General features: G+C 43.7%; 1 protein-coding gene across 2 annotated transcripts in view; it reads left to right on the top strand.

Annotated features, from left to right (window-relative positions):
- The window catches only part of SNX2 (sorting nexin 2), a 162,000-nt gene that overhangs the window by 86,911 nt on the left and 47,454 nt on the right, over positions 1–27,635 (top strand). For both annotated transcript variants that reach the window (XM_033929011.1, XM_033929010.1), the window contains exons 8-10: positions 3,851–3,926; positions 10,046–10,159; positions 10,798–10,891. In XM_033929011.1, the coding sequence (XP_033784902.1) occupies positions 3,851–3,926; positions 10,046–10,159; positions 10,798–10,891 (284 nt within the window). The remainder of the gene's footprint in view (positions 1–3,850; positions 3,927–10,045; positions 10,160–10,797; positions 10,892–27,635) is intronic.

Here is a 27,635-nt window from a genome sequence, read left to right as displayed (position 1 = left end):
ACTTTAAAAGATGTAATAATAAATGGATCACTGCTTAGTTTTTCACAATTGCAACAAAAATTTGGATTAGAAAAAACACAATATTTTAAATGGATGCAATTGAAGCAGGCTATTCAGGAAGGGTTCCCTGAATGGAAGAATCTTAATAATCAATATAGTTTGCCAATCCTTTGTTTTCAAGCAGATTTTCTAGGACACCAAGCTGCAAAATGGTATAAGATTATATATGAATTTTCAAACAAAAAAAAGAGAACAGGACTTAGGGACATTTGGAGTATTGAGATAGGACAGACAATTTCTGCATCTCAATGGCAAAAATTTGGTCCTGGAGAATACATACTACAAGGTCAGCATCTATGAGTCAAACATGGATGTTTTTATTACATAGAGTTTTATGGACCCCTACAAGATTACAGAAATTAGATAGTAGTAGATCTAATAGATGCTGGCATTGTAAGATAGAAGTGGGGACATTAGATCATTTATTATTCTTTTGTCCCTGTATTAATTCCTTTTGGAAATTAATTTGGCCCCAAATTAATAAATTATTAGAAAATCATGTTGGACTATCATATGATACAATATTATTTGGAACAACAATGAGAACACAGAGTCCGATATCAGCTAACAATAATAAACTTTTATTAATTCTAACAGGGGTCGCCATTCAGCAAATTACTCAGAATTGGAAAGATTACACTAAATTAAATTACACTTTCTGGTGGAATTCAATTTGTCATATATATAAAATGGAAAAAGTAATGGCATTACAACAAGGTTATATTAAAAAATTTAATAAAATATGGGGACCATTGACAAATTATTCTACTGATCAGATATCATAACACATGTATAGAACATATAGAGGGGGTAGGGAAGGGAAAAATATTGTAATAATAATATGATATAAAATTTTGATAAAGGGTTTCTTTAATTTACAATGTAAGAACATTTATTGATAATTTCAAGTGTTTCTTCATAATTGAATGTAATACATGTATTTCACTTGATGTAAGAATTTAAAAAAGAATAAAAATTATTTACAAAAAAAAAAAAAACAACTGTTTCGGTAAGTAACTGTGCTTTATATTCCTATGGGTGTCTTAGCATTTAGTGTGCACCAAATTGGTTAGCACACCTTTAGATAAAGAACCCCATAATGTAAGGATATCAGGACTTATTACACACCAGTTTTTGAAACTGAAATAGAAAATATATACCGTATATACTCAAATATAAACCAATCTGAAATAAACCGAGGTGACCTTTTCCTCCCAAAAAGAAGGAAACAAAGTTGACTCAAATATAAACCAAGATTAAATATTTGGGTGGTCCTGGTGAGAGTCTACAAAGACTAGACATCCTCGCCATAAGTTAACACCATTTTTTTTTTTTTTACTTTAAATATTTTTATTAGCGCAAAATCACAATAGATTTACAATGACAGAAGTTTAAACAATATCTATTTAGATAAACAATCCCTCTCACCATAACCCCCCCTGTTCCTTACCCCTTATCCCCCCCTTCCCCAAGTTTTAATACATTTATTAACTTCACAGTGTAGATTTTAGTACCCCCAGTGCTTAGTGCCTTTTTATACAGGTTTGGAAATTGAACTTCTGGTTAAGAGATGGAATGACTTAACTCGCCTTTCTGGGACTTTTAATCCATGATGCTTGCCAGACATCTTCCCCAAGCACAGGAAACCTGTATGCAGTGGTCCACTTCAGTTTAGGGACAGCTAAATTCAGGAATCCCAGGTTCAAAGCTATGCTAGCACAGCACCACAGACCCAAACTAGGCCAGAAACACAAGTCAATTTTACTGAACTCATTTTCAGTATTCCCAGAGTTCAACACAAAATTAAAACTACATACACTTAAGCAGGAGCCACTCTGATCTTAAGAGTTGGTTTTTGTTCTTTCACTAGAAAGAACAGGGTAAGAAAAGAGACACGGGAAAACTGTAATAAATTTGGAGAAAGGATCTCTGAAAATGTAAACTGGAGAACTTAGAATAGCCTTTACACACACACCTCTACACACCCCAATGGAGCACTAGACCAGGAAACACGGCTACAAATGGACACAGTGGAACTGTAAGAAGCTACGAACTTCAATTTATCTACCTCTACCCATTCTGCAGGTTCCTGCTCCGTCGGGGGCTTTGCCTGCAGCCGGGTACCTAGACATTGCTGCACAACCATTTGCTTGCACAACAGCCACAGAGACAGAGTGCCTTATCGCTGGTGCTTAAGAAAGCTGATCCAAAAACCTTGAAGAAAGCTCTTAACCGCTGCAGTGCATTCTGATCCGGTGTGGGGCCTTAAGCATCTGAGCACGTTCAAGGCCTGCTGGCTCCCACCTTCTTGGAGGGGACAGGAGCTGTCGGGCCTTGAGCATGTGCAGATGCTCAAGACCCCGCATTGGCCCAGGATAGAGCATTGACGTCGGTGGAGAGAGGCCGTAGCTGAACAGCTACTTGGAGGTCTTTATTCAGCACTGGAACTGGTAAGGAGAAAGCTGCGATGGCAGCAGGGTAGAGTGGAGGATAGTTCAGCAGTGCCAATCATCGGGGGGAATAAGAAAAGTAGCATCAGTCATGGGGGAGGAGCTTGCAGGAGAGCAGCTCCAGGGGGGGGACGGGTGCATGTAGGAGAGCAGCGCCAGTCATTGTAAATGGAGTACAAAAGCATTGGCTTTCTGGTGGACTTGAATATAAACCGAGACCCCTATTTTGTGGCCATTTTTTGGCCCCAAAATCTTGGTTTATAGTCGAGTATATATGGTATACACTATAATTGTATTAGTGAAAATACTTTGATTTAACGTTAAGAAATATGCCTCTTGTATTTGAATTTAGAATATTATATATGAGATCATTTTTACTGTGTACAAAGATTTTGGAAATAGATACTCTCTAATACGTTGTCTTCATTTACACGTATTCAAGTCTCAGTACAGTGGAACCTTGGTTTGCGAGCATAATTCATTCCAGAAGCATGCTCGTAAACCAAAGTGCTCGTATATCAAAGCACATTTCCCCTTAGAAGACAATGGAAACGCAGGCAATTCGTTCCACATCCCAAAAAAGACACAATCCCCCCTCCCCCAAGGCCACTGGCGCGCGTCCACCCTGCCCCCAAGAACCAATGTCTCCCCCCCGCCCAAACCCTTACCGTGATCAGGCACCAGCATGCAGCACCAACCCACAGGATGTGCCGGTGCCCAAAGAGCCTGCCGCTGATTTTGCTTAGTCTTGAGCCATCTGCACATGCTCAAGGCCTTCTGGCTCCAGCTATCTCCGAGATTCTAATGAGATTCTCGGTGTCTCTCATTAGAATCTCGGAGAGAGCAAGAGCCAGAAGGCCTTGAGCATGCGCAGATGCTCAAGGCCCAGCAGAATCAGCGGCAGGATCTTTGGGCACCGGCACGTCCTGTGAGTTGGTGCTGCGTGCCTGTGCCCGATCGTGGTAAGGGTTTGGGTGAGGGGGCGATGCCGGTTCTCGGGGGCAGTGCCTCGCATATCAAGTTGGTTTGCGAGGCAAGATTTGCGAGAGTGTTTTGCTCGTCTTGCAAAACACTCGCAAATCGCGTTACTCGCAAACTGAGGTATGACTGTACTGTATATACTTTTCTTGCAGTTTACACAGCTGTACATTATTTTTATGATTTTTGAGGTCGTCATTTCTTTTCGAGCTTATAATTTTAGCGCATACAAAAACAGCTGTGATATTTTCATTACAAGATAACTTGACTTGGGTTTTTTTTTCTCCAAATTTTAAATGTTATTTCTAATCTGGAAGCTTGCTGTGTCACCATGTCTGATATTTAACAATTTTCTATATTAGGTATCTACAGCGCACAGTGAAGCATCCTACCTTGTTACAAGATCCTGATTTACGACAATTCTTGGAAAGCTCAGAGGTATTAATTTTTCCCAAAGATATGGATTACCCCAGCATTGCCACAGTATAATGCTGGTCTTTAAGTATTTCTTCTTGTTAGCAGAGAAGCAGCAAAACAGTTCTATGTGTTTTCTTTTTTGATAAGTTTAGAACTGAAGGAAAAAAAAGAATAGTTGTAAATGGTGTTTGTTTCATATACTCTTGTGTCTCTCAATCCACAATGTTAACATTGAAAACAGGATTTTCATTCTTGAATTCCAAAAACATTTTATCTAGGTGGCTACATGAATTCTTATTAACAGGCATATCCTAGGTTGTAATATTCTAAAAAAAAAAAAAAGCACTTGTGTTAGAGTTCCAAAAAGGTATCTCTTTTTTATGCCTGTTGTATAAAAGCAGTATGGGCACCTATGTTCTTGATAAATTTGGCATCCAGAATCAGCCCCAGTAGAACCTAGTCCTTCAAGCACAAATTTACACATGCTTTGAAGAAAATGCAAATGTGGGCATGTACTCCATGCATGTATTTATATATTTTATCAAATGTTCATATGCCAGTGTCAACTTGCTCTACACCCATTATATCTTCTAGGGTGCCTAATGCATAACTTGCTTGTAACTGCATTATGTAGGTGCAAGTTTATAGCCACGTTTTTTTTACAACTCCACACGTTAAGCCTGCTTTTCCTCACAGAAAATGCATATAAAATTATCACATAGAAGGTAACTTTGTTGGGGCACCTTAGCTATCAAGGCATCTAGATTCAACGTGCCTGTTTTATAAAAGCTTCAAAGATACTTCCCCAAGTTGTGTTATCATTGGATGTCGGATTTATTTTTTAATAAATAAATATTTGGCTATCAGAATTTGGCCAGTTACCATGGTTTTCTTTCAGGAAAATAAAATGGCCTGCCAGTTCCTCATTAGTCCATTTTTTTCATTAATTATTTTAGTATGGTCTTATAATGTAACAATTGTAACTTTGCTTTATTCCTTCCAGTGTAAAACGTGTGCACCTATATTCCCTGGGTAATTTTATGAAGGCACATGTTGCTTTTATAAAAAGGGAAGTTTCCTAGGATTTTTGAACATAAGTTACAATTGTTACATTATAAGACCATACTAAAATAATTAATGAAAAAAATGGACTAATGAGGAACTGGCAGGCCATTTCAAATGATGCCACCCAGATGTGAGAATGTGTGTTCTGCTATCCTTGGAGAACACCTGCTACAGGTAAATTTGCTTTATTCCTTCCAGTGTAAAACGTGTGCACCTATATTCCCTGGGTAATTTTATGAAGGCACATGTTGCTTTTATAAAAAGGGAAGTTTCCTAGGATTTTTGAACATAAGTTACCTGTAGCAGGTGTTCTCCAAGGATAGCAGAACACACATTCTCACATCTGGGTGGCATCATTTGATATTGTAGAGTACCCTGGGGAGATGCTCTTCAGCATTTTTTCTAGGAGTCTATGCATGTGCACACCTTATTGCCTGTCACTGCCACGTGGGACTAGGGCATTCTATTATAGATCTAATTTAATCTAATCTAAACCTTAAGTTTATATACCGCATCATCTCCATGAGAATGGAGCTCGACACGGTTTACAAGAACTTAAAATAGTGGGTAGAGAAGAAGAAAAAGGATTACATGAACTTATGTGTAGAAGGGGGGAGAGAAAGGGGGGAAGGATAGAGCTACAATTTGCTGAAAAGCCAGGTTTTCAGTTGTTTGCGGAATAACTGAAGGGAGCTCAGGTTCCGCAGCGGGGTGGTGAGGTCGTTCCAAAGACCTGTGATTTTGAAGAGAAGGGATTTTCCCAGTTTGCCTGAATAGTGGATGCCGTGTGGAGAGGGGAAGGCTAGTTTAAGCCTTTGGGCAGTTCTGGAGGAGTCAGGACTGGAGGAGTTGAAAGATAGTGGGATAAGAGGAGGCAGGATTCCGTGAATGATCTTGAAAGCCAGGCAGGAACATTTGAAATGGATTCTGGAGATTATTGGGAGCCAATGAAGTTTGGCAAGGAGTGGGGAGGCATGGTCAGACTTGCGTTTTGAGAAGATCAGTTTGGCTGCAGTATTCTGGATTAGCTGGAGTCTTAGAATACTTTTTTTTTGATAGATTTAAGTAGATGACGTTGCAGTAATCTAGTTTGGAGAGGATGATGGATTGGACAAGGATGGCAAAGTGTTGTTGGCTGAAGTAGGATCTAGCTTTCCTCAGCATGTGAAGGCTGAAAAAGCATGATTTTGCCAAGGAGTTGAGGTGGTCATTGAGGGAGAGAGAGGAATCGATAGTGATACCAAGGACCTTGCATGAGAACTCGAGCTGTAGTGTATCGCCTGTGGGTAGTGTGAAAAGATGATAGAATAAAACTTCTAGGAGAGGAGGCGAGGATCTGAGAAAGCTTTGCTGTCCTCGGAGAACACCTACTACAGGTGAGTAACTTTGCTATCTTGGAGAACAAGCAGGAGGACATCATATAGAAACATGAAAGAAGATAAAGGCCAAATGGCCCATCCATTCTGCCTATCCACAACATCCACTATCTCCTCCTCTCCCTAAGAGATCCCTCATGCCTGTCTCATTCTATCTTGAATTCAGATACAATTTTTGTCTCCATCACCTCTACTGGGAGACTTGCAAGCATCTACAACCCTTTCTGTAAAGAAGTATTTCCTTAGATTACTCCTTAGCCTTTCACCTCTTAACTTCATCCTATGCCTTCTCCTTCCGGAGTTTTCCTTCATTTGAAAGAGACTCACTTCCTGTACATTAATGTCATGGAGATATTTAAATGCCTCTATCATATCCCCTCTCTCCTGATTTTCTTCCAGAGTACACATATTAAGGTCTCTAAGTCTATCCTCATACGATTTATGACAAAGACTACTAACCAGTTTTGTAGCAGCCCTATGGATTGCTATCTTTTTTGAAGGTGCAGTCTCTAAAACTGCACCCAGTATTCCAAATGGGGCCTCACCAGAGACTTATGCAAGGCCATTATCACCTCCCTTTTCCTACTGGCCATTCCTCTCCTTATGCACCCAACCATCTTCCTGGCTTCGACTACCACCTTTTCTACTTGTTTTGCCACATTGAGATCATCAGACATAATCGCCACCAAGTCCTGTTCCTCTTCTGTACTCAAGTACTTTATCTCCTATACTATACCATTTTCCAGGATTTTTTTAGCATTAAATCTTATTTGCTAATTACCAGACCATTCTTCAGGCTTTGCTAGATCCTGCCTCATGTTATCCACATCCTCTGGGGTGTCTACCCTGTTACAGAACTTGGGTTCATCCGCAAAAAGACAAACTTTGCCAGACAGTCCTTCCTCAATATCACTCACAAAGATGTTAAATAGAGCTGGTCCAAGGACAGATCCCTGCAGCACTCTGTTAACAACACTATCTCTGCTGAGCAGGTCTTGGAAAATCATTTTGTGATCTAAGAGACCAAAGTGCTCACATCGACGACATCCATGCAGCTACACATTTCAGCTCCAGGATGCAAGTTTCTCTCATTTGTCCTTTACCCAAGACAACAAGGATCGATGAAAACACCGCCTGTGTACCTATTTGCTTCACCGTCTGTCCCAGGGCTATGAAGTCACTTTTGATACATTCAGTAGAATATACTGATGTTTGGGAATCCCTATTTATCAGGTTGTCTGAAACAAAACAGAAAAGCAGGGAAAAAGAAAAAGCCTACAAGTAGCAAGGTCAAAAATGTTATTTTGGAACAGCCTGGAACAAACAAACTGAGCCTGGGGGGGTTAGTTGGATTCTAGACTCCAAACAAGTGCTATTGGATTGTCTGACCAAACCAGCTGTTGTCAGAAAGGCAGTAATGAGATGTCAATGTAAGAACAGAAAACCACATTGCAGCCTTGCAAATCTCCTTTAAGGAGCCCAGCCTGGGCATAGGTCTAGGATAGGATGAAATCCCCCTGTCCTTTTTGTGATCAGTAAGTACTTGGAGTATAATCTCTTCTCTTCTTTCCCTGGTAGCACAGGCTTAACTGCATTGGTCTGTGAAAGGGCAATTTGTAGTATTAAGAGCTTAACGTTGATGTCCTCAGTAGGCAATTTGGAGGGATTATCTGCCAATGAAAGGTATAAGCCATCCAGACTATTTTCAGAACTCATTGGTCTAAAGTTTCAAGGGACCATCATTTTTTTGGGTAGGGGTGGTATGGTAAATTCAGCCTCTGTTCTGCTTGGTAGGCTGTCTGGGATGGATATTTTATTGCAGCTATGCTCTCCTAGAGCCAGTCAAAAGCCTGCCCCTTGCTTTGACTGGGAAAATAACTGGGTCTTCTGAGCTCTCCACTGCTGCTCTTGGGGACAGGAGATCTGTGATGAATCAGAGCAAGGCGTGTACCTGTGCGAGTAGTACACCCTCTGGCCAAATACCTCCTATAAGAGGTTGCACTAGGAATGGGCTTGGACAGTGATGTATCAGTATGTTTCTTGATGAGGTTGGTAGTCTCCCCAGCCTGGGACAAAATGGAGGTTATTTTTCAGTGATATCTGCCAGATTCTCTTGACATTCTGGTTCTAAATGCAAGGCATACAGCTAGACAAGTCTGTTCATCCTGAGAGTCATGGCAGAGGCCCAGGACACCACATCAAAAGCATCATAGGTTGCTCAACCATGAGCTTTTTACACTCCTGCACTCCCAATGCATGGCTACTAGCTGGTATGGTTCTGCAGCCTTCTAAGGTTAAAGTGTCTGCAGATTCCATCACATTGCACACTAATTTCTGCAAGTGTATTCTCATGAAGAGCTGGTAAAAATGTATGTGGGAGGATAAGATAGCATAGCAGTCTAAAGAAAACCTTCCCCTGAATCTTCCTCCTTGGGGGCACCAGGCAGTGTCTTAAAGCTTTAGGTTATTTTGAGAGTAGATTCAACAACCATAGAATAGTGTAGGAGCCTTCTAGACACTAAAAGTGGTCTCCCTTCTGAATGGTTTCATTGTATTATTTAGACAGAGAGGTGGTCTTCCACTGCTTCATCTGTACTGCCCTAAGGCACTGTCATAGCTTCTCTTGGTGGGCCAGCAAAGTCAAAGATGCCTAGTCTAACTGACATGGAATGGACTTAGCTACATTCCTAACAAAATTGATAAAGGAGAGCTCTCAAAGAAAGGTCTTCTCCATGAGGCAGAGAGGATTCTCAAGGTGTATGCATAGGGATTTCTTCTCCAAGAAGAAACAAGCTAGTTAGAAAAGAGCCAGGCCGACGATCATTTTGTGGCTTTTAAGCCACTGCTTCAGGGCCATGACACCAGCGCTCCAGACTATCGATTCACAGAGTAAAACTCCTACTTGCTACCACACCTAGCTTGTTTTTTCTAGTTAGTTTTGACTATTTTCAGGCTCCCACCTGCCAGTAATAAGTTATATGTGAAAGTTTTTTGCCAGTGATGCTTGGGTGGAAGAGAGTGGGAACACCTCTCTGTGTCTGAGGATTTTCTATCGCCTTAAAATACTTTTTCTGTTGTTGGTGTGTACTGACCAAATGAAGTGAGTTGTTTTCTAGTATATTGCATATTTTCCCTCCATTCCTCTTTTTTGTCACTTTATAGAAGCCTGCATAAAATGCTGTTCTTACTCCCTCAAGTCTCATAGGAAATTATCTCCATATCTTGTATTTGCCATTGCTCTTAGTTTTAAGAATGGAATTTCACTCTAGTTTGACAAATATACTGGCATATATTTGTCAAGTAAACTCTCAAACACACAATAATATTTTACATGTATGTCCTTTCTGAATATTGTATGGAAACTCTTTTACTGGTCTTGGTTTCCTTGGTTAGTAATGTATTCTTGCAGACCTTTCTACTAGTGTGTAGTAAAGCTATTTGACTGTTTCTTAATGGCTTCTGACAAACAAAGTGTTTGTTCTATCTAAATGTAAAGATGCCCAAGAAAGCAAATGGAAAGTATTTTTTTATGTTTTCCTTTGAGAATGTAAAAGTAGTAAATTTGAGAAATTAGATTCTACTATATTGAAATGTATGAGAGTGGAGAAAACACAACATCCTTTTTTGTCCCTCCTGTGCCCAGTTAAACCTCCAGCCTTTTAACCGGTTTGTTTGCCCTTATTTGTCATTCAATTCCAGCTGCCAAGAGCAGTTAGTACCCAGGCTCTGAGTGGAGCAGGAATATTGAGGATGGTGAACAAGGCTGCCGACGCTGTCAACAAAATGACAATCAAGATGAATGAATCGGATGCAGTAAGAGCTGATTTTTCAACTTGAATAATGAGATGAATTAATTAGACTCAACAATTGCATTTTAAAGCTCTAGGAATAGAAAATGGGATATTAATTTGCTTATTAGCTTTGATTCTCAGTTAACCATCCTGGTTGTATTAGGTTTGTTGTAGTAATGAATCATTCTAATAATCATGTTAGTCCTAGAGAAGACTGGATTCTGTTTTAGCTGTGGTACCTTTTCATTATGCCAACACAAGAAAAATCATCAGATATTGTAGTATATGAGTTTTCAAGATCATGTGCCTCTTCAGATGCAACAGCAAAGTTGCGGGAAGGAAGAAAGCACAAGTGAAAAAGTAATGTAGTTAAAAAGGGAATGTTTAGAAAATTACTCAAGATACAATTATTTGTGGATGCCTTTTTTAGCCAATAATTTTCCTTTCTTCACAGTTGATGAATTATTCATGATATTCATTATATAAGCTATGGTATTAGATTGTAGATATGATTTCTGATGATTGTGTGTCTGTTTTATCATGTTTTTACAAAATTATGTATGAAAATTATGTAAACCGTTTTGTTTTAAATGGTATAGAAATTTTTAAAAATAAATAAATAATCCACTGTAATAACTATGCCTGCTAAATTTTTTCCAGTGGTTTGAGGAAAAACAGCAGCAATTTGACAATCTGGATCAGCAGCTAAGGAAACTTCATATTAGTGTAGAAACTTTGGTTTACCACAGAAAAGGTGGGTTTCTAGTATATGAAGTATGATATTACAGAAAGTAAATAGCTGTTTTAGCTCCGAATGGGAAAGAGAGATGAGAGGGTGTAATGTTGGATATGGTGTTGGAGAGGGAACAGTGGGATGGATGGAAAGGGTTGCAAGAGGGGCCTCAAGGAGGTGGAAAGAATACTTGGATCCGAGTTACATACAAATTCACTTTAATGGTTTAAAAAAGGAACCCGTTCTTTATCCCAGGACAAGCAGGCGGCATATTCTCACATGTGGTGACATTACTGACAGAGCCCCAGCACGGACACTTCAAAAGTGCATCTCCATTTTAAGACTTGAGAAAGTTTTCGATAGTCCACACATCGCATGTGTGAGTGCCTTCCCGCACAATGTAGGCGCGCGGTCCCTCAGTTTCTTAGTTTCCACAGAGCTAAGAAGTCGCGTTTCAACGGCCATTTAAATTTTTTTGCTGCCTTCCCGCTCTCGCGGTTTGTGACTTTCAGTCATATCCTTCTTTTTTTCCCTTTTTTTTTCTCATTTTAATAAAAACTTAAAAAAAAAAAAAAAAGATTACTTTTTTCTGTCTTCAGGTTTTGGCCCGGTGGGGCCTTTTCACCATCTCAGCCATCAAGTTCAATTTTGCTGAGATGGTGTTCCCGTCCATGTCAGCCCGCTGATGGGATTCAAGAAGTGCGGTCGCTGTGCTTGGGCTATTTCGGTAACTGACCCTTACAGCTGGTGTCTCCAGTGTTTGGGGCCCGAGCACTGTGCCGAGACTTGCAAGCACTGCTCTTCTCTTCCAAAAAGAACTCTTAAAAATCGTCTTCTCCAGCAGCACAAGCTTTTCGGTATCATTATGGAAGGGAAGCCAACATCATCACCAACACCGACTGCACCACCTAAAACGACACCGAAGACTACAGCACCGAAAGACCCACCGACGCTGACTCCCGTGGATCAATATTCCATCCCTTTGGGTAAGCTGGCTAAGAAGTCTTCCCCTTCCCCCTCCAGGACACAGGTCAAAGCTGAATTGAGTCAAGTCATGCCGACCTCTCAGAAGTCCCGTAAGCACAGGGTCCTGATCTCGGTGAGTGCCTCTTCATCGGCATCCTCATCTCTGGACCGTGTCGCAACATCTTCGGTACCGGCAAAAAAACCTCCGCCTCCCATACCGCTGCTAACCCTTAATCAGAAAAATGATGCTCTGCTTTGGGAGGAGCTTGGAGAGCATTTTCAAATGCTCATTCCAACGCAGCTTCTCCCGGTGCAGGTCCTGTCTGAGCATATCATGACACCGACCACCGGCACCATCGATGACCCACTGATGCGGCATCACACCACACGCCGCTCCAAGTCTTCAACACGGGCGTTGAAGCATCGATCCTCGGCACCAGTCTCTATCCATTCAGTCATCGAGAGACCAAACACCTGTAAAGTCTGGTAAATTGTCTTGCAAACAAAAGCATGCTGACACTCCAACACCAGAACAACAATTAAAGCTTCCGACACCAGACTTGCACTGATCCCAACATTGGTCTCCATCGCAGTTACAAGACTCTGATTTGTTGGTAAACTCGAATCTGGCGACTCCATCTACCACAGAGGCTGAAGGCTCTTATGCCTTAGGCTCTCCACGCCATTTTCCTACCAGGGCTTCTTCCCCAAGCGAGAAAATCTCCTTCTCAAAATTTTTCCGTTAATTGGAGTAAGACCTCTCCATTCACTTGGAGGCTGATTCTAAGTACAGCAAATACTTTCTGGAAACTTGATTATGACCAGCCTCCTAGGGAAATGATTAAATTACCATTACATGGCATCTTGAGAGAGACATTTTATAAGAACTTTGAGAATCCTATTTCTATTCCAATTGCACTAAAGAAGCTTGAGTCTCTATACATAGTGGTTCCTCTCCTGGAATTTGATAAACAGCAGCTGCCACATCAATCCACTTTAGCTGACGATGACTTCTTCAGTGTTTATGCCTTAGCCCCCCTCCTGGTAGAGAGGGGCGTCCCATGGATAAATTTGGATTCTGGATTTACCAATACTCCATGCTGGCAAATCGGTCAGGAAGCTACAATTTTTTACTTTTCCTGCTATCATTATGCAGTTTTCTGCTTATCAAAAATACATTACTGCTCATAAAACCAAAGCTTACCAGCAGCTTGTCTACACTACAACTGCGTAAATATATGGTTTGCTCTGCAAATGACACTTTTGAGCTAACTTCTAGAGCAGCGGCCATGTTGGTGCCATGCACAGACTTGCCTCGCTCCCGGTATCTGACATGGATGTTAACCACCAAGACCATTTCGCTAATGCACCATGCCTTGGTGATGAGCTCTTTGGCCCCTCCACTGCCACTGCCACACAAAAGCTATCTGCCCATTAGACATGCTGGGACACTCTGATCAAGCCAAAAAAGAAACCACCTGCCTCTGGACCATTTAAACCTCCTTCTTCGTACCAATGCAGGTTTTCTGCCAAGGTTGCTGCTCCTGCCTGTCCTCCACCAAAAAAGCAGAGACAGCAAACATGTCAACCCAAAAAAATCAACTGAACTCAACCAAAACCCTTGCAGTCTTTTTGACGTGTTCCTATAGAGCATAGCCATCGTTCCACTGCTTCATCAACTTCCTCTGCAGATTGGAGGGCGTCATCAATTCTTTATCCATCATTGGGAGCTCATCACCTGGGTATTGAACATTATTCGGGAGGGTTACTCTCTACACTTCATGACCCTTCCTCCAGCTCATCCTCCAAAAGAGTCTGCTTCCAATCCTCCGCAGTCCTCTCTCCTTCAGGAGATTCAATCCCTACTTCTCCTCGGTGCCATCGAGGAAATCCCTCTGTATCAGCAAAACAAGGGATTTTACTCCTGCTACTTCTTAGTACCCAAGAAGATGAGAGGACTGCACCCAATTCTAGATCTCAGAATTCTCAACAAATTTTTGGTCAGAGAAAAATTTTGAATGTTAGCCCTAGCCACTCTATATCCAATCATGGCTTACAACAACTGGTTATGCTCTCTGGATCTAAAGGAAGCCTACACCCATATACCAATTCACCAGGCATCTGGGAAATATCTTCGATTTCAAGTCAACCATTGTCATTACCAATACAAAGATCTTCCCTTCGGCCTGGCATCTTCTCCAAGAATCTTCACAAAGTGCCTAGTTGTGGTGGCAGCTGCCCTGAGGTCTCAAGGTCTGCAAGTCTTCCCTTATCTAGACGACTGGCTGATCAAACCTCATTCATCTCAGGCTGTTGCTCTGCTGACGAATCAAACCATTTCTTTTCTTCAAACACTAGGGTTTGAGATCAACTTCCCCAAATTGAATCTGCATCCATCGCAGAGTCTACAGTTCATTGGAGCAATTCTCGGCACCATTCTCATGAAAGCCTTTCTACCGCCGGACCGTCTTCACACACTCCTGCAACTATGTCAGCGAGTGCTTCAATTACAAACCATCTCTGCACATCACATGATGGTTCTCCTAGGCCACATGGCCTCCGCAGTTCATATCACACCTCTGGCCACGCTTCATCTTAGAACATAGAGTATGACGGCATAAAAGGGCCATCGGCCCAACAAGTCTGCCCACTTGAAGAACTCTCCCTCTAAGAATTTCCCGGATCGAACCCACTCCAAGAACCCTTCCTCATCAAGAACCCTCTTTTTAAGCATTTCCCAGGAGCGAACCTACATGTTTATCCCATCGTCCCTTGAAGTCGAGTGTGTTACTGGCCTCAACTACCTGACGTGGAAGACCATTCCATCGATCAACCACTCTTTCCGTGAAGAAGTATTTCCTGATGTCACCATGAAATCTCCCACCCTTGAGTTTGAGCGGATGCCCTCTGGTTGCCGTGGGACCCGTAAGGAAGAAGATATCTTCCTCCACCGCAATACGGCCTGTAAGCTATTTGAATGTCTCTATCAAGTCACCCTTTTCTCTGCGTTCTTCGAGAGAATATAACTGCAGCCTGCTCAGACATTCTTCATATAGTCCTGAGACCATCTTAGTAGCTATACGCTGAACCGACTCCAATCTCTTCACATCCTTTTGATAATGTGGCCTCCAAAACTGAACACAGTACTCCAGATGAGGTCTCACCATCAACTTGTACAACGGCATTATGACTTCAGGCTTACGGCTGATAAAATTTCTCCGGATGCAACCTAGCATTTGTCTAGCCTTGGCTGAAGCTTTCTCCACCTGATTGGCAGTTTTCATATCTTCACTAATGATTCACCCAGGTCTCGTTCTGTGATGGTTCTTGTTAAGTTTTCACCATTCAGGGTGTATGTTCTGCAGGGGTTATTGCTACCAAGGTGCATCACCCTACACTTCTTGGCATTAAAACTCAGTTGCCAAGTATTAGACCATTGTTCCAGTAAAAGTAGGTCCTGCCTCATAGTGTCTGGCACGGTTGCGCTGTAGGGCTCGGTTGCGTTGCCCACAATGTTGCATAGTTTAGCGTCATCCGCAAATAACGCAATTTTACCTCAAAGTCCCTGAGGTAGATCCCTTACAAAGATATTAAATAGTATTGGACCCAAAACCGAGCCCTGTGGCACTCCACTGGTCACTTCCGACATTTCCAAGGGAATATCATTTACTACCACCCTCTGAAGTCTGCCACTAAGCAAATCTTTAACCCATATAGTCTATGTATCTCCAGACCCATCGTATTCATCTTGTTTAATAACCTATGGTGTGGGGCACTAAAAAAAGCCTTTCTGAAGTCAAAATACACGATATCAAGGGATTGTCCCCATCCAGTTGTTTCGTTACCCAGTCAAAGAAGCTTATCAGATTGGTTTGACAAGACCATCCCTTTGTAAATCCATGCTGGTAGGGATCCCTCAGTCTTTCGTCGTCCAGAAATGTATCCAATCTGTTTTTAATCAACATTTCCATAAGTTTACACACTATTGATGTGAGACTCACCGGTCTGTAATTTTCAGCCTCCAACCTACTTCCCTTTTTGTGAAGCGGAATGATGTTAGCAGTTTTCCAGTCCAAGGGGACTTTTCCCTTGCTTAGCGAAAGATTGAAAAGCGCAGCTATCGGTTTCGCCAGGACATCTCTTAATTCCCGAAGTACTCTGGGGTGTAGATTATCTGGCCCCATGGCTTTGTTTACTTTTAACTTCGATAGTTCGTGATAGATGTTGTTCTCAATGGGTCCTTGCTTCTCTGTGGTCTCAAAGCGACAGATCGACTCTCACAGCATATTTCTGTGACCTCATCTCTTCGACAGTCGCTTCAATGGTAGATGATTTCCTCCAATTTGTCCAGAGGTCTCCTCTTCCACTTACCCCCTCATCGCAAGGTGCTCACAACAGATTCCTCAATTTATGCTTGGGGGGCACATCTGGATGGTCTTCAGACTCAAGGTCATTGATCCTCCAGGGAACTAAAATTCCACATCAATCTTCTGGAACTCAGGGCAGTTTATTATGCTCGAAGCTTTCCAACAGCTCGACAATCGAACTCCTGCTTCATACAGGCAATTAAGTAGCAATGTACTACATAAACAAGCAAGGAGGCACAGGCTTTCTCCTGCTTTGTCGAGAGGCACAGAATATTTGGTTTTGGGCGACTGCTCATAATATCTTTCTGAAAGCAGTCTATATTCAGGGGGAGCAGAATTCCTTGGCAGATGACCTCAGCAGAATTCTTCAGCTGCACAAATGGACACTCAGCTTTCCAACTCTCCAGTCCATCTTTGCACAATGGGGCACTCCTCAAGTGGACTTGTTTGCATCTCCCCACAATCACAAGTTGCCCTAGTTCTACTCCAGACTGTATACATCTCACAGGCTGGGAGCCGATGCGTTTCTCATAGACTGAACACAAATGTTTCTGAATGCGTTTCCTCCCACTCCTCTCATTTTGAAGACTCTTTTCAAACTCGAGCAGGAGTCAGCCACCATGATTCTCATGCATCCTAAATTTCTCCCATCTCAGTCAGTCAATTGTGCTTCCAGTTTTTTTCCCCTAAGCCTCATTCTCATGCAGGAGAAACAGCACTTCACACTCTGGACTGTAAGCGTGCTTTGGCCTATTACATTGACAGAACAAAGTTGCATAGAACTTCTCCACAACTTTTCATCTCATTTGATCCTAACAAGAGAATGATTTCCAAGTGGTAGCTGCCTGTATATCGTTCTGTTATGCTCAGGCTGGACTGCAACTGGAGAGTCTGGTCACAGCCCATAAGGTCCGAGCAATGGCAGCTTCTGTAGCTTTCCTCAGATCTATTCCTATTGAGGAAATCTGGTCCTCAGTTCACACATTTACATCTGGATTCTTTCTCCAGACAGGATGGGCACTTCGGCCAGTCAGTATTACAAAATCTATTTTCTTTAAGGCCACCACTCCCACCATCCCATTCTGGTTAGCTTGGAGGTCACCCACATGTAAGAATATGCTGCCTGCTTGTCCTGGGATAAAGCACAGTTACTTACCGTAACAGGTGTTATCCAGGATCAGCAGGCAGATATTCTCACAACCCACCCACCTCCCCTGGTTGGCTTCTTAGCTGACTTATCTGAACTGAGAGACCACGCGCCTACATCGGGTGGGAAGGCACTCATGTATGCGCGGTGTGGACTATCGCAAACTTTCTCAAGTGTTAAAGTGGTGATGCGCTTTTGAAGTGTCCATACCGTGGCTCCTTTGGTGATGTCGCCCACATGTGAGAATATTTGCCTGCTGTCCCTGGATAACACCTGTTATGTAAGTAACTGTGCTTAACCTTGGGACTGCCTGTAAAAGTTAGTTGAATTTTATGTACTGTTCAGTAGAAAGTGCAAACTTGGGGAAAGGGAGATTTATTAAATAGGTAAACTCAGGGACTTTATTTTAAGTAGTCTGCTCACTTTGCAAGAGAGTTTAAGGGGTAGTGTGTTCTTTTTTTAAATCTTTATTCATTTTTAAAACTTTCAGTAAATGTAACAATCATTTTATACTTTAACATCACTTAATATACCATCAAAGTTTAACTCACATCAAATATCCCTTCCCCCCCTTATACCCAACAATTTTACTTAAGCATAAGAAATCATAAAGTATCCCCCCCCCCACCCTGGACGTGTATGAACAAAGGGAAAAAATAATATTATTCATTCTGTACAATATTTTGTTAATGGCTCCCAAACATCCCTAAATTTCTTAAAATGTCTTTGCTGTATGGCTATTAACTGCTCCAGTTTAAAGATTTGGCATAACGAATTCCACCAAAATTTATAATTCAGCTGATCCCAATTTTTCCAGTTTTTCATAATTTGCTGTATGGCAACCCCTGTCATGATGAGCAAAAGTTAATTATTATTAGAAGAAATTTGACTCTTAACGCTCATGGAAGTACCAAATAACACAGTGTCATATGATAATGCCACCGGATTTTCCAGTAGATTATTTACTTGGCCCCAAATGGATTTCCAAAAACTAAGTATCAATGGACAATAGAATATTAAATGATCTAATGTCCCAGCTTCAAGAGACAATGCCAGTATCTATTAGACTTAGAGCTGTCTAATTTCTGTAAACGAACTGGGGTCCAAAATGCTCTATGTAACAAAAAAACAAAAACAAGTTTGTCTCATAGATGCCGATGCTGTACATCTCATCCTCCAAGCCCAAATTCATGGCCTTTGAGACACAGTAATTTGATTCTTTATCTCAATGCTCCAAATGTGTCTTAAGACAAGTTTTTGTCTTTTTATTCAAGAATTCAGATATTAATTTATACTCTCAGAACAGGATAATAAAGCCCATATTTTGCCCCGATCTCCTTTAATGGTTGCCTCATTTGTAGAAATTGTTTGCGAAGATGCACTGTAGCACTTATGAAGTCTGGGACAAACATAATATTTGAATCCTTATAAGACAGATTTTTTTCTCTTTTGCCACCCTTTAAATTTCTAAAATGTGCTGGAAAAGTAGCAGGTGAAATATTACTGGTCTAGGTCTCTCCTGACAGTGAGGTCTCCTTCCCAGGATCCTATGTGCCCTCTCTATTTCCAGTGGCACCTTTAAGTTTAGGAGTAGTATTTTTGGAATCACTTCCTCCAGGAAATACAACATATCTTTCCCTTCCACCCCTTCCTTTAAACCTAGGATCCTAATATGCCCTTCATGATCTAATAAGTCTCTATCATATCCCCTCTAAGTCTCCTCTTCTCCAGGGAAAAGAGTCCCAGTTTCTCCAATCTCTCAGCGTATGAAAGGTTTTCCATACCTTTTATCAAACGTGTCACTCTCCTCTGAACCCTCTGGAGTATCGCCATATCCTTCTTAAGGTACGGCGACCAATATTGGACGCAGTACTCCAGATGTATATGCACCATCGCCCGATACAACTGTAGGATAACTTCTTTCGTTCTGGTTGTAATACCCTTCTTGATTATACCTAGCATTATCCCAGGACAAGCAGGCAGGTATTCTCACTAGTGGGTGATGTCATCCGACAGAGCCCCGATACGGACATCTTGCAAGCATGTCTTGCTTGAAGAAACTCAGAAGTTTCGAGATGCCCGCACCGCGCATGCGCCAGTGCCTTCCCGCCCGATGTACCGGGCGCGTCTCCTCAGTTCTTTTCTTTCCGCGGAGCTGAGAAGTTCTCTTCAATTCTGCGCTGACTGAAATTTCAGTATTTTGCCTTCTTTCCCCGCGTTTTATTGTTTTACTTACTTTCTTTGAACTTTTATTTCTATTTAAAAAAAAAAAAAAAAAAAGAGTTACAATTATTTCGTCCGGCGGTTCGGCCGGGCCGGCCTCGTGGCTGCGACCTAGCTCCTTCGACCTAGCAACGTCACTTTTCCGGCCTATGTCCCGGCCTATCACCGGTTTTAAAAAGTGCAGCAAGTGCCAGCGTGCGATTTCGTTGACGGACCCACACCGGCGCTGTCTTCAGTGTCTTGGTCCAGAACACGTTCCGAAATCGTGCCGGCCTTGTTCCACGCTCACAGCGCGCTCTTTTAAACGGCGCTGCTTACTTTGGGAGTCCATGTTTAAGATGGAGTCTTCTAAGGAGCCATCTGCTTCGACTTCGACAGATGTTTCACCGGTCTGTTCGAAGCCTGCATCTGCGACTCATGCATCGAGCATCGTGAAGCCAGCATCGTTCACACCGGCTTCTGCATCGAGTTCAGCATCGGTTCCTGCTCCCGTCTCCTCGGTTCAGGTACCGCCTTCCACTGTTCCTCCCGTGGTCATAAAAGTGCCCAAAGCTACCAAGCAGAAGCACTCGACCACGAAGGAACGCGATGACCGTGCAGGAGGACCCCCTTTCGGTGCGGATCCCTCCATATCGGCATCGCTTAAATCCCTGCTCGAGGCTCAATTTGTTGAGCTCATGCGGACGATGGGACCGAGGCTTATCGCTAATATTCAGGGCGATACTACGGTCCCGGTCCCGGAGAGCGGTCCGCCCCCTCCTCCTCCTCCTCGTCGTTCGATTTCCCTGCTCGACGAGGGGGAGCGGCGGAGGGCGGCGGAACCCACTAGGCGGGCTTCCCTTTCTGACATGCCGCCTTTAGAGCCCATTACACCTCCACGTCACCAGGGTACTACATTGGCCCCTGATAATCGGAGTCCTGGGCATACTGCATCGCAGGAGGAGTTCTTTCGCACTCCATACCAGACTTGGGTGGCACTGCGTGAGTCGGCATCGTTGCCTCCCATGCGCTCCACTGCATCGAGTCCAATCCATTCCTTCGAGGCTTCAAGGGATCGATCGATGCATCGAAGATCACGTTCCCCATCCCGGCATCGGGAGGGGCATCGATCTCGACATTCTTCTAGACACTCCTCGCGTCATTCGGAGGTGTCTCCACAGAAGAAAATGCAGCGTATGGGATACTCATCCTCAGATTTATCCCAGCCAGAGGGACCGGAGTATGAAGAACCATCTACCTCATACTCTCCATGCCGCTCTCAGCTCTCCCTGGAACCGGAGGCTTCCACGTCTTCTAGTCCGTCTCGCCGGCCGGCCTTGGCGGACCAACTTTCCTTTTCATCCTTTCTCAGACAGATGGCGGATGACTTGGATGTGACCTTAGATACTGGGTCGAAGTACTCTAAGGAGTATCTGGACACCATGCATTTACCTCATCCTCCGGCGGAGACACTTCGGCTTCCCCTGCATAAGTTACTTGACCAGACTCTCATGCGGTGTTTGGAGACACCGTATTCCATACCTGCGGTACCTAGCAAGTTGGATGCTCGATACCGCATCGTGCACCACAAGGGGTTTGAGGGAGCTCAACTCTCTCATCAGTCCCTCCTAGTCGAGTCTTCCCTTAAACGTTCGCACCCCTCCCAAGTCTACGCTTCCGTGCCTCCTGGCAGGGAGGGGAGAACGATGGATAAGTTTGGTAGACGTATCTATCAAAATTCAATGATGGCGACTCGAGTGCTCAATTACAATTTTTTCTTCTCGTCCTATTTGGATTTTTTCTTGCCGGTACTCCGCAAGTTCACACCTTTCATCGATGCTGAGGCTCGGTTTGAGTTTGAGGAGGTGGTGGCGACCCTGTCCCAGTTGCGCCTCCAATTGATGCAATCCTCCTATGATGCTTTCGAGCTCTCGGCTCGTGCTGCGGCCTGCTCGGTCGCCATGCGTCGACTGGCTTGGCTTCGCACCATTGATATGGATCCGAATCTCCAAGACAGACTTGCAAATGTGCCTTGTGCGGGAGCGGATCTGTTCGATGAGTCTGTCGAGACTGTTACTAAAAAACTGTCAGACCACGAAAAATCTTTCCAGTCTATCATGAGGCCTAAGCCTAAACCACAACAGTCTCGTCCTTCTAGACCGCCTATAATCTACCAAAGGCGTTATCAACCGAGGCAGGCCCCTCCTGCGAGACAGCCTGCAAAGCGACAGCCGCCTCAGAAGACTCAGCAAAAGCCTCAGATGCCGGCTGCTCCCAAGGCTACTCAGCCTTTTTGACTCTCCTCCAGGGAGCATAACCGATCTCGTTCTGCCTACCCCATTTTTTCCCATAGGGGGTCGTCTCCATCATTTTTGTCATCGATGGGAGGCGATCACCACGGACCTCTGGGTCCTCTCCATCTTAAGAGAGGGATACTCTCTTCATTTCCAACGGGTCCCCCCGGACCATCCTCCAAGAGAGTATCCTTCCAACTCCAAACAGACCGCTCTTCTTCTCCAGGAAGCTCAGGCTTTGCTCCGGCTTCGGGCCGTCGAGCCGGTACCGGTGGATCAACAAAACCAGGGGTTTTACTCCCGGTACTTCCTGGTCCCGAAGAAGACGGGCGATCTGCGTCCCATTTTGGACCTTCGGGTCCTCAACAAGTTTTTGGTCAGGGAACGGTTCCGCATGCTGACCCTTGCCTCTCTTTATCCCCTCATCGAGCAGAACGATTGGTTATGCTCTCTGGATCTCAAGGAGGCCTACACTCACATCCCGATTCATCCGGCCTCCCGCAAGTTCCTCAGATTCCGGGTGGGACATCTGCATCTGCAGTATCGAGTGCTTCCCTTCGGCCTATCTTCGTCGCCCAGAGTCTTCACGAAGTGTCTGGTAGTGGTGGCCGCTGCACTCCGGAACATGGGTCTCCAGGTGTTCCCTTACCTCGACGACTGGCTCATCAAGGCCCCGTCCACTCCCAAGGTCATTTCGGCGACCTTGACCACCATTTGTTTTCTGCAGAGCTTGGGCTTCGAGATCAACTTTCCAAAGTCTCATCTTCAGCCCACCCAGTCTCTCCCCTTCATAGGGGCTGTCCTGGATACCATTCAACTTCGAGCATTCCTTCCTCCTCCACGCTTACATGCTCTCCTTCTACTCTGCCAGTCAGTGTCTTCTCGCCAATCCATCTCAGCGAGACACATGATGGTCCTTTTAGGCCACATGGCATCTACAGTTCATGTGACGCCTTTTGCCAGACTACATCTCAGGATCCCTCAATGGACTCTGGCATCTCAGTGGACTCAGGTGTCCGACCCGTTATCTCGTCACATTGTGGTCACTCCTGCTCTACGGCAGTCTCTTCTCTGGTGGATGACCTCTTCGAATCTATCCAGAGGTTTGCTGTTTCATTCTCCTCCCCATCAGAAAGTTCTAACGACCGATTCATCGAACTATGCATGGGGGGCCCATCTGGATGGTCTTCGCACTCAGGGGTTCTGGACCAGTGCGGAACGACTCCATCAAATCAATCTTCTGGAGCTCAGGGCCATCTTCAATGCCCTCCAAGCTTTTCAACATCTGCTTCACGACATGGTGGTCCTTATTCGCACAGACAATCAGGTCGCCATGTATTATGTCAACAAACAAGGGGGCACGGGCTCGGCCCCTCTTTGTCAGGAAGCTCTTCGAGTCTGGGATTGGGCGGTTCGCCACAACACCTTCCTCAGAGCAGTCTACATTCAGGGGAAGGACAACGTCTTGGCAGACAAATTGAGTCGTCTACTTCAGCCTCACGAATGGACGCTCCACTCCGACCCCCTTCATCAGATCTTTGCTCAGTGGGGGACACCTCAGATCGACCTCTTTGCAGCCCCCCACAACTTCAAGCTGCCTCAATTTTGCTCCAGGATCTACACTCCTCATCGCCTGGAGGCAGATGCTTTTCTGCTGGATTGGAGCAAACGTTTCCTATATGCGTTTCCTCCTTTTCCTCTCATTCAAAAGACTCTAGTCAAATTGAAATTAGACCATGCCACCATGATTCTGATTGCTCCTCGGTGGCCCAGACAACCTTGGTTCTCCCTTCTACTTCAACTCAGCAGCAGGGAGCCAGTACTTCTTCCAGTGTTTCCTTCACTACTCACTCAACATCAAGGTTCACTACTTCATCCCAATCTGCAGTCCCTCCACCTGACAGCTTGGTTCCTTTCAACATAACTCCTCACCAGTTCTCTCAAGCAGTGAGGGAGGTCTTGGAGGCTTCCAGGAAGCCTACTACTCGACAATGCTATTCCCAAAAATGGACTAGATTCTCTTCCTGGTGTATTTCCAATGCCACGGAACCTCAGCGAGCTTCCCTATCTTCTGTATTGGATTATCTTCTACACCTGTCCCAGTCTGGCCTCAAGTCTACCTCTATACGAGTCCACCTGAGTGCTATTGCGGCTTTCCATCAGCCTCTACAAGGGAAACCTTTGTCTGCTCATCCTGTGGTTTCCAAATTTATGAAAGGGCTTTTTCATGTCAACCCTCCTCTCAAACCTCCTCCTGTGGTTTGGGATCTCAATGTTGTCCTCTCTCATCTTATGAAGCCTCCGTTTGAACCTCTCAACACGGCTCCACTCAAGTATCTCACCTGGAAGGTGGTTTTTCTAGTGGCCCTCACGTCAGCTCGTCGAGTCAGTGAGCTTCAGGCCCTAGTGGCGGATCCACCGTTCACTGTATTCCATCATGACAAGGTGGTTCTCCGTACTCATCCAAAATTCTTACCTAAAGTGGTCTCTGAATTTCACATCAACCAATCCATCGTGCTTCCGGTGTTCTTTCCAAAGCCTCATTCTCATCCTGGGGAATCTGCTTTGCACACTCTGGACTGTAAACGTGCTCTAGCTTTCTACTTGGATCGCACAAAGCCACACAGAACTGCTCCTCAACTTTTCGTCTCCTTTGATCCAAACAAGTTGGGACGACCGGTATCGAAGCGCACCATCTCCAACTGGATGGCGGCTTGTATCTCTTCCTGCTATGCCCAGGCTGGATTATCCCTTCCCTGTAAGGTCACAGCCCATAAGGTCAGAGCAATGGCAGCCTCTGTAGCCTTCCTCAGATCGACACCGATTGAGGAGATTTGTAAGGCTGCCACTTGGTCCTCGGTTCATACATTCACCTCTCATTATTGTCTGGATACTTTCTCCAGACGGGATGGACAGTTTGGCCAAACAGTGTTACAAAATTTGTTCTCTTAAGTTGCCAACTCTCCCACCATCCCATTGGGGTTAGCTTGGAGGTCACCCACTAGTGAGAATACCTGCCTGCTTGTCCTGGGATAAAGCAATGTTACTTACCGTAACAGTTGTTATCCAGGGACAGCAGGCAGCTATTCTCACGTCCCACCCACCTCCCCTGGGTTGGCTTCTCAGGCTAGCTACCTGAACTGAGGAGACGCGCCCGGTACATCGGGCGGGAAGGCACTGGCGCATGCGCGGTGCGGGCATCTCGAAACTTCTGAGTTTCTTCAAGCAAGACATGCTTGCAAGATGTCCGTATCGGGGCTCTGTCGGATGACATCACCCACTAGTGAGAATAGCTGCCTGCTGTCCCTGGATAACAACTGTTACGGTAAGTAACATTGCTTTCTATTCACTCTCTTAGCGGCCGCTGTGCTCTGTGCCGTCGGCTTCATTGTCATGTCCACCATTACCCCAAGTCCATTTCCTGGGTACTCTCATTCAATAACATCCCTCCCATCGTATAGCTGTACCTCGGGTTTCTGCTTCCCACATGAAGTACTTTACATTTCTCAACGTTGAACTTCATCTGCCATCTCGTTGCCCATTCCCCCAGTTTGTTCAAGTCCCTTTGTAATTCTTCACAGTCCTCTTTAGTCCGAGCTCCACTAAATAGTTTGGTGTCGTCCGCGAATTTTATTATCTTACACTTTGTCCCTGTTTCTAGATCATTTATAAATATATTAAATAGCAGCGGTCTGAGCCCTGAGCCCTGCGGAACACCACTCGTGACCTTCCTCCAGTCCGAGTAGTGGCCCTTCACTCCTACCCTCTGTTTTCTACCCACCAACCAATTCCTGATCCATCTATGTACGTCTCCTTCCTCCCCATGGTTCTTCAGTTTCCGAAGTAGGCGTTCATGGGGTACCTTGTCAAATGCTTTTTGGAAATCTAGATATATGATGTCTATGGGGTCTCCTCTGTCCATCCGTCTGTTAAATCCTTTGAAGAAGTGCAATAAGTATGTTAGGCACGATCTCCCCTTGCAGAATCCATGTTGGCTGGTTATCAGAAGTTTGTTTCTTTCAAAATGTTCATCGATGTTGTCTTTTATCAGTGCTTCCGGGATCTTAACAAATCTAAAACCCTCCTCCCTGCACCATTGCCTCATGCTTGCATTAAGACTCCAGAGCTCTGCCAGTCTCTTGAGTCCCGCAAGTGGAACGGGGAGCACTTTTGAAAATTATATCCTCTCTTCCATATTTCTCTATTCCATTGGTACCCACATGTTCCAAGTCAGCAGGTTCTTTCCCAGCACTGTCTAAAATTAGACACCCAGCTTTCTATATGCCTAATGTCCAAATCTCTCACTACAATGGCTGTCTGAACCCTTCCCTCCTTGGCAGGAGCACCTCAGAGTGAGAAGATATTGCATCCCCTCGTGGGCAGGTCCTGGCTACAGGAATACTTCCTATTCCACCAGAGTGATGCTCTCCTTTAAGACGACCTCCTTCTGCCAAATTTCTTGAGCCCAAATCGATTAATATTCTGGTCCACTCATTAGTTATAGCTAAAATGGACTACTGTAACTCACTACTACTTAATATATCCCAAAAAGAAAAAAGAAGACTCCAACTTATCCAAAATACTGCTATTAAACTAATCCACAACGCCAAGAAATATGACCATGTTACGCCATGTTATGACCATGTTACTAATCGATTCTCACTGGCTCCTTATCAGCCACCGTATTTTCTTTAAGGTCATGCTGTTAATATTTAAAACCCTAACCTATAATGAACCCCAATTTATAGCTAAGATGTTAATACCTCAAAACACTATACGCCCTCTCAGATCAACCTTCCAAAATCTCTTATCTATACCTTCTCTGAAAATAGTAGGCACAAGAAGAGCCGACATGTTTTCTGTAATGGGTCCCCAATGGTAGAACTCATTACCACAATACATTAAAAATGAAAAATACCTCTCCTCCTTCAAAAATTTCTTAAAATCTCATCTTTTTAAAGATGATTTTAATATTTAAATTTTAGATTCGTTTAATATTTTTAGATTTTTAACTACCTCGTTCCCTTTTGTTCTTTCCCTTTTTTGTTTTCCTAAACAAGTTGTAACTTTTCCCCCCTTTCCTCACAACTCAAGTTTGTCTAGTCTTCAAAAATTATGTCATTTGGTTTGTCTTTTTGTAATTTAACTATCTTTTATAATTTTGTACATCGCTTAGCAAACCGATTAAGCGATTCATCAAATACTAATAAACTTGAACTTGAACATATGATGAAGCTACTAAGTAGTAGATTTAAAACAAACCAGAGAAAATATTTCTTCACACAACGTCTATTTAAACTCTGAAATTTGTTGCCAGAGAACGTGGTGAAATCAGTTAGCTTAGCAGGGTTTTAAAAATATTTGGATAATTTCCATTATTTAGATGTCTTGGGAAATCCACTGCTTATTCCTAGGATAAGCAGCATAAAATTTGTTTTGCTACTTGGGATCCAGCTAGTTACTTGGGACCTGGGTTGGCCACTGTTGGAAACAGAATACTAGGCTTGATGGACCTTCAGTCAGTCCCAGTATGGAAATCCTTATGTTCTTTCCTGAGTGTCCCTTTTACCCCTCTGTCATCTGATTATTTTCCTGGCTTCTTGCTTTTAATATAACTAAGGAAGTTTTTACTGTTATTGCCTCCAACGCAATCTTCTTTTCATTGTCTCTTTGCCTTCTTTATCGACGCTTTCCATTTGACTTGCCATTTCTTTTGCTGCTGCTTATTTTTTTCTGTCAAATCCTTCTTCCACTTTATGAAGGATTTTCTTTTAACTCTAAAGTTTCTT

Source organism: Geotrypetes seraphini, chromosome 1, assembly GCF_902459505.1.
Source record: "Geotrypetes seraphini chromosome 1, aGeoSer1.1, whole genome shotgun sequence".
Lineage (NCBI taxonomy): Eukaryota > Metazoa > Chordata > Amphibia > Gymnophiona > Dermophiidae > Geotrypetes > Geotrypetes seraphini.
This window is presented reverse-complemented; position numbering and strand designations above follow the sequence as displayed.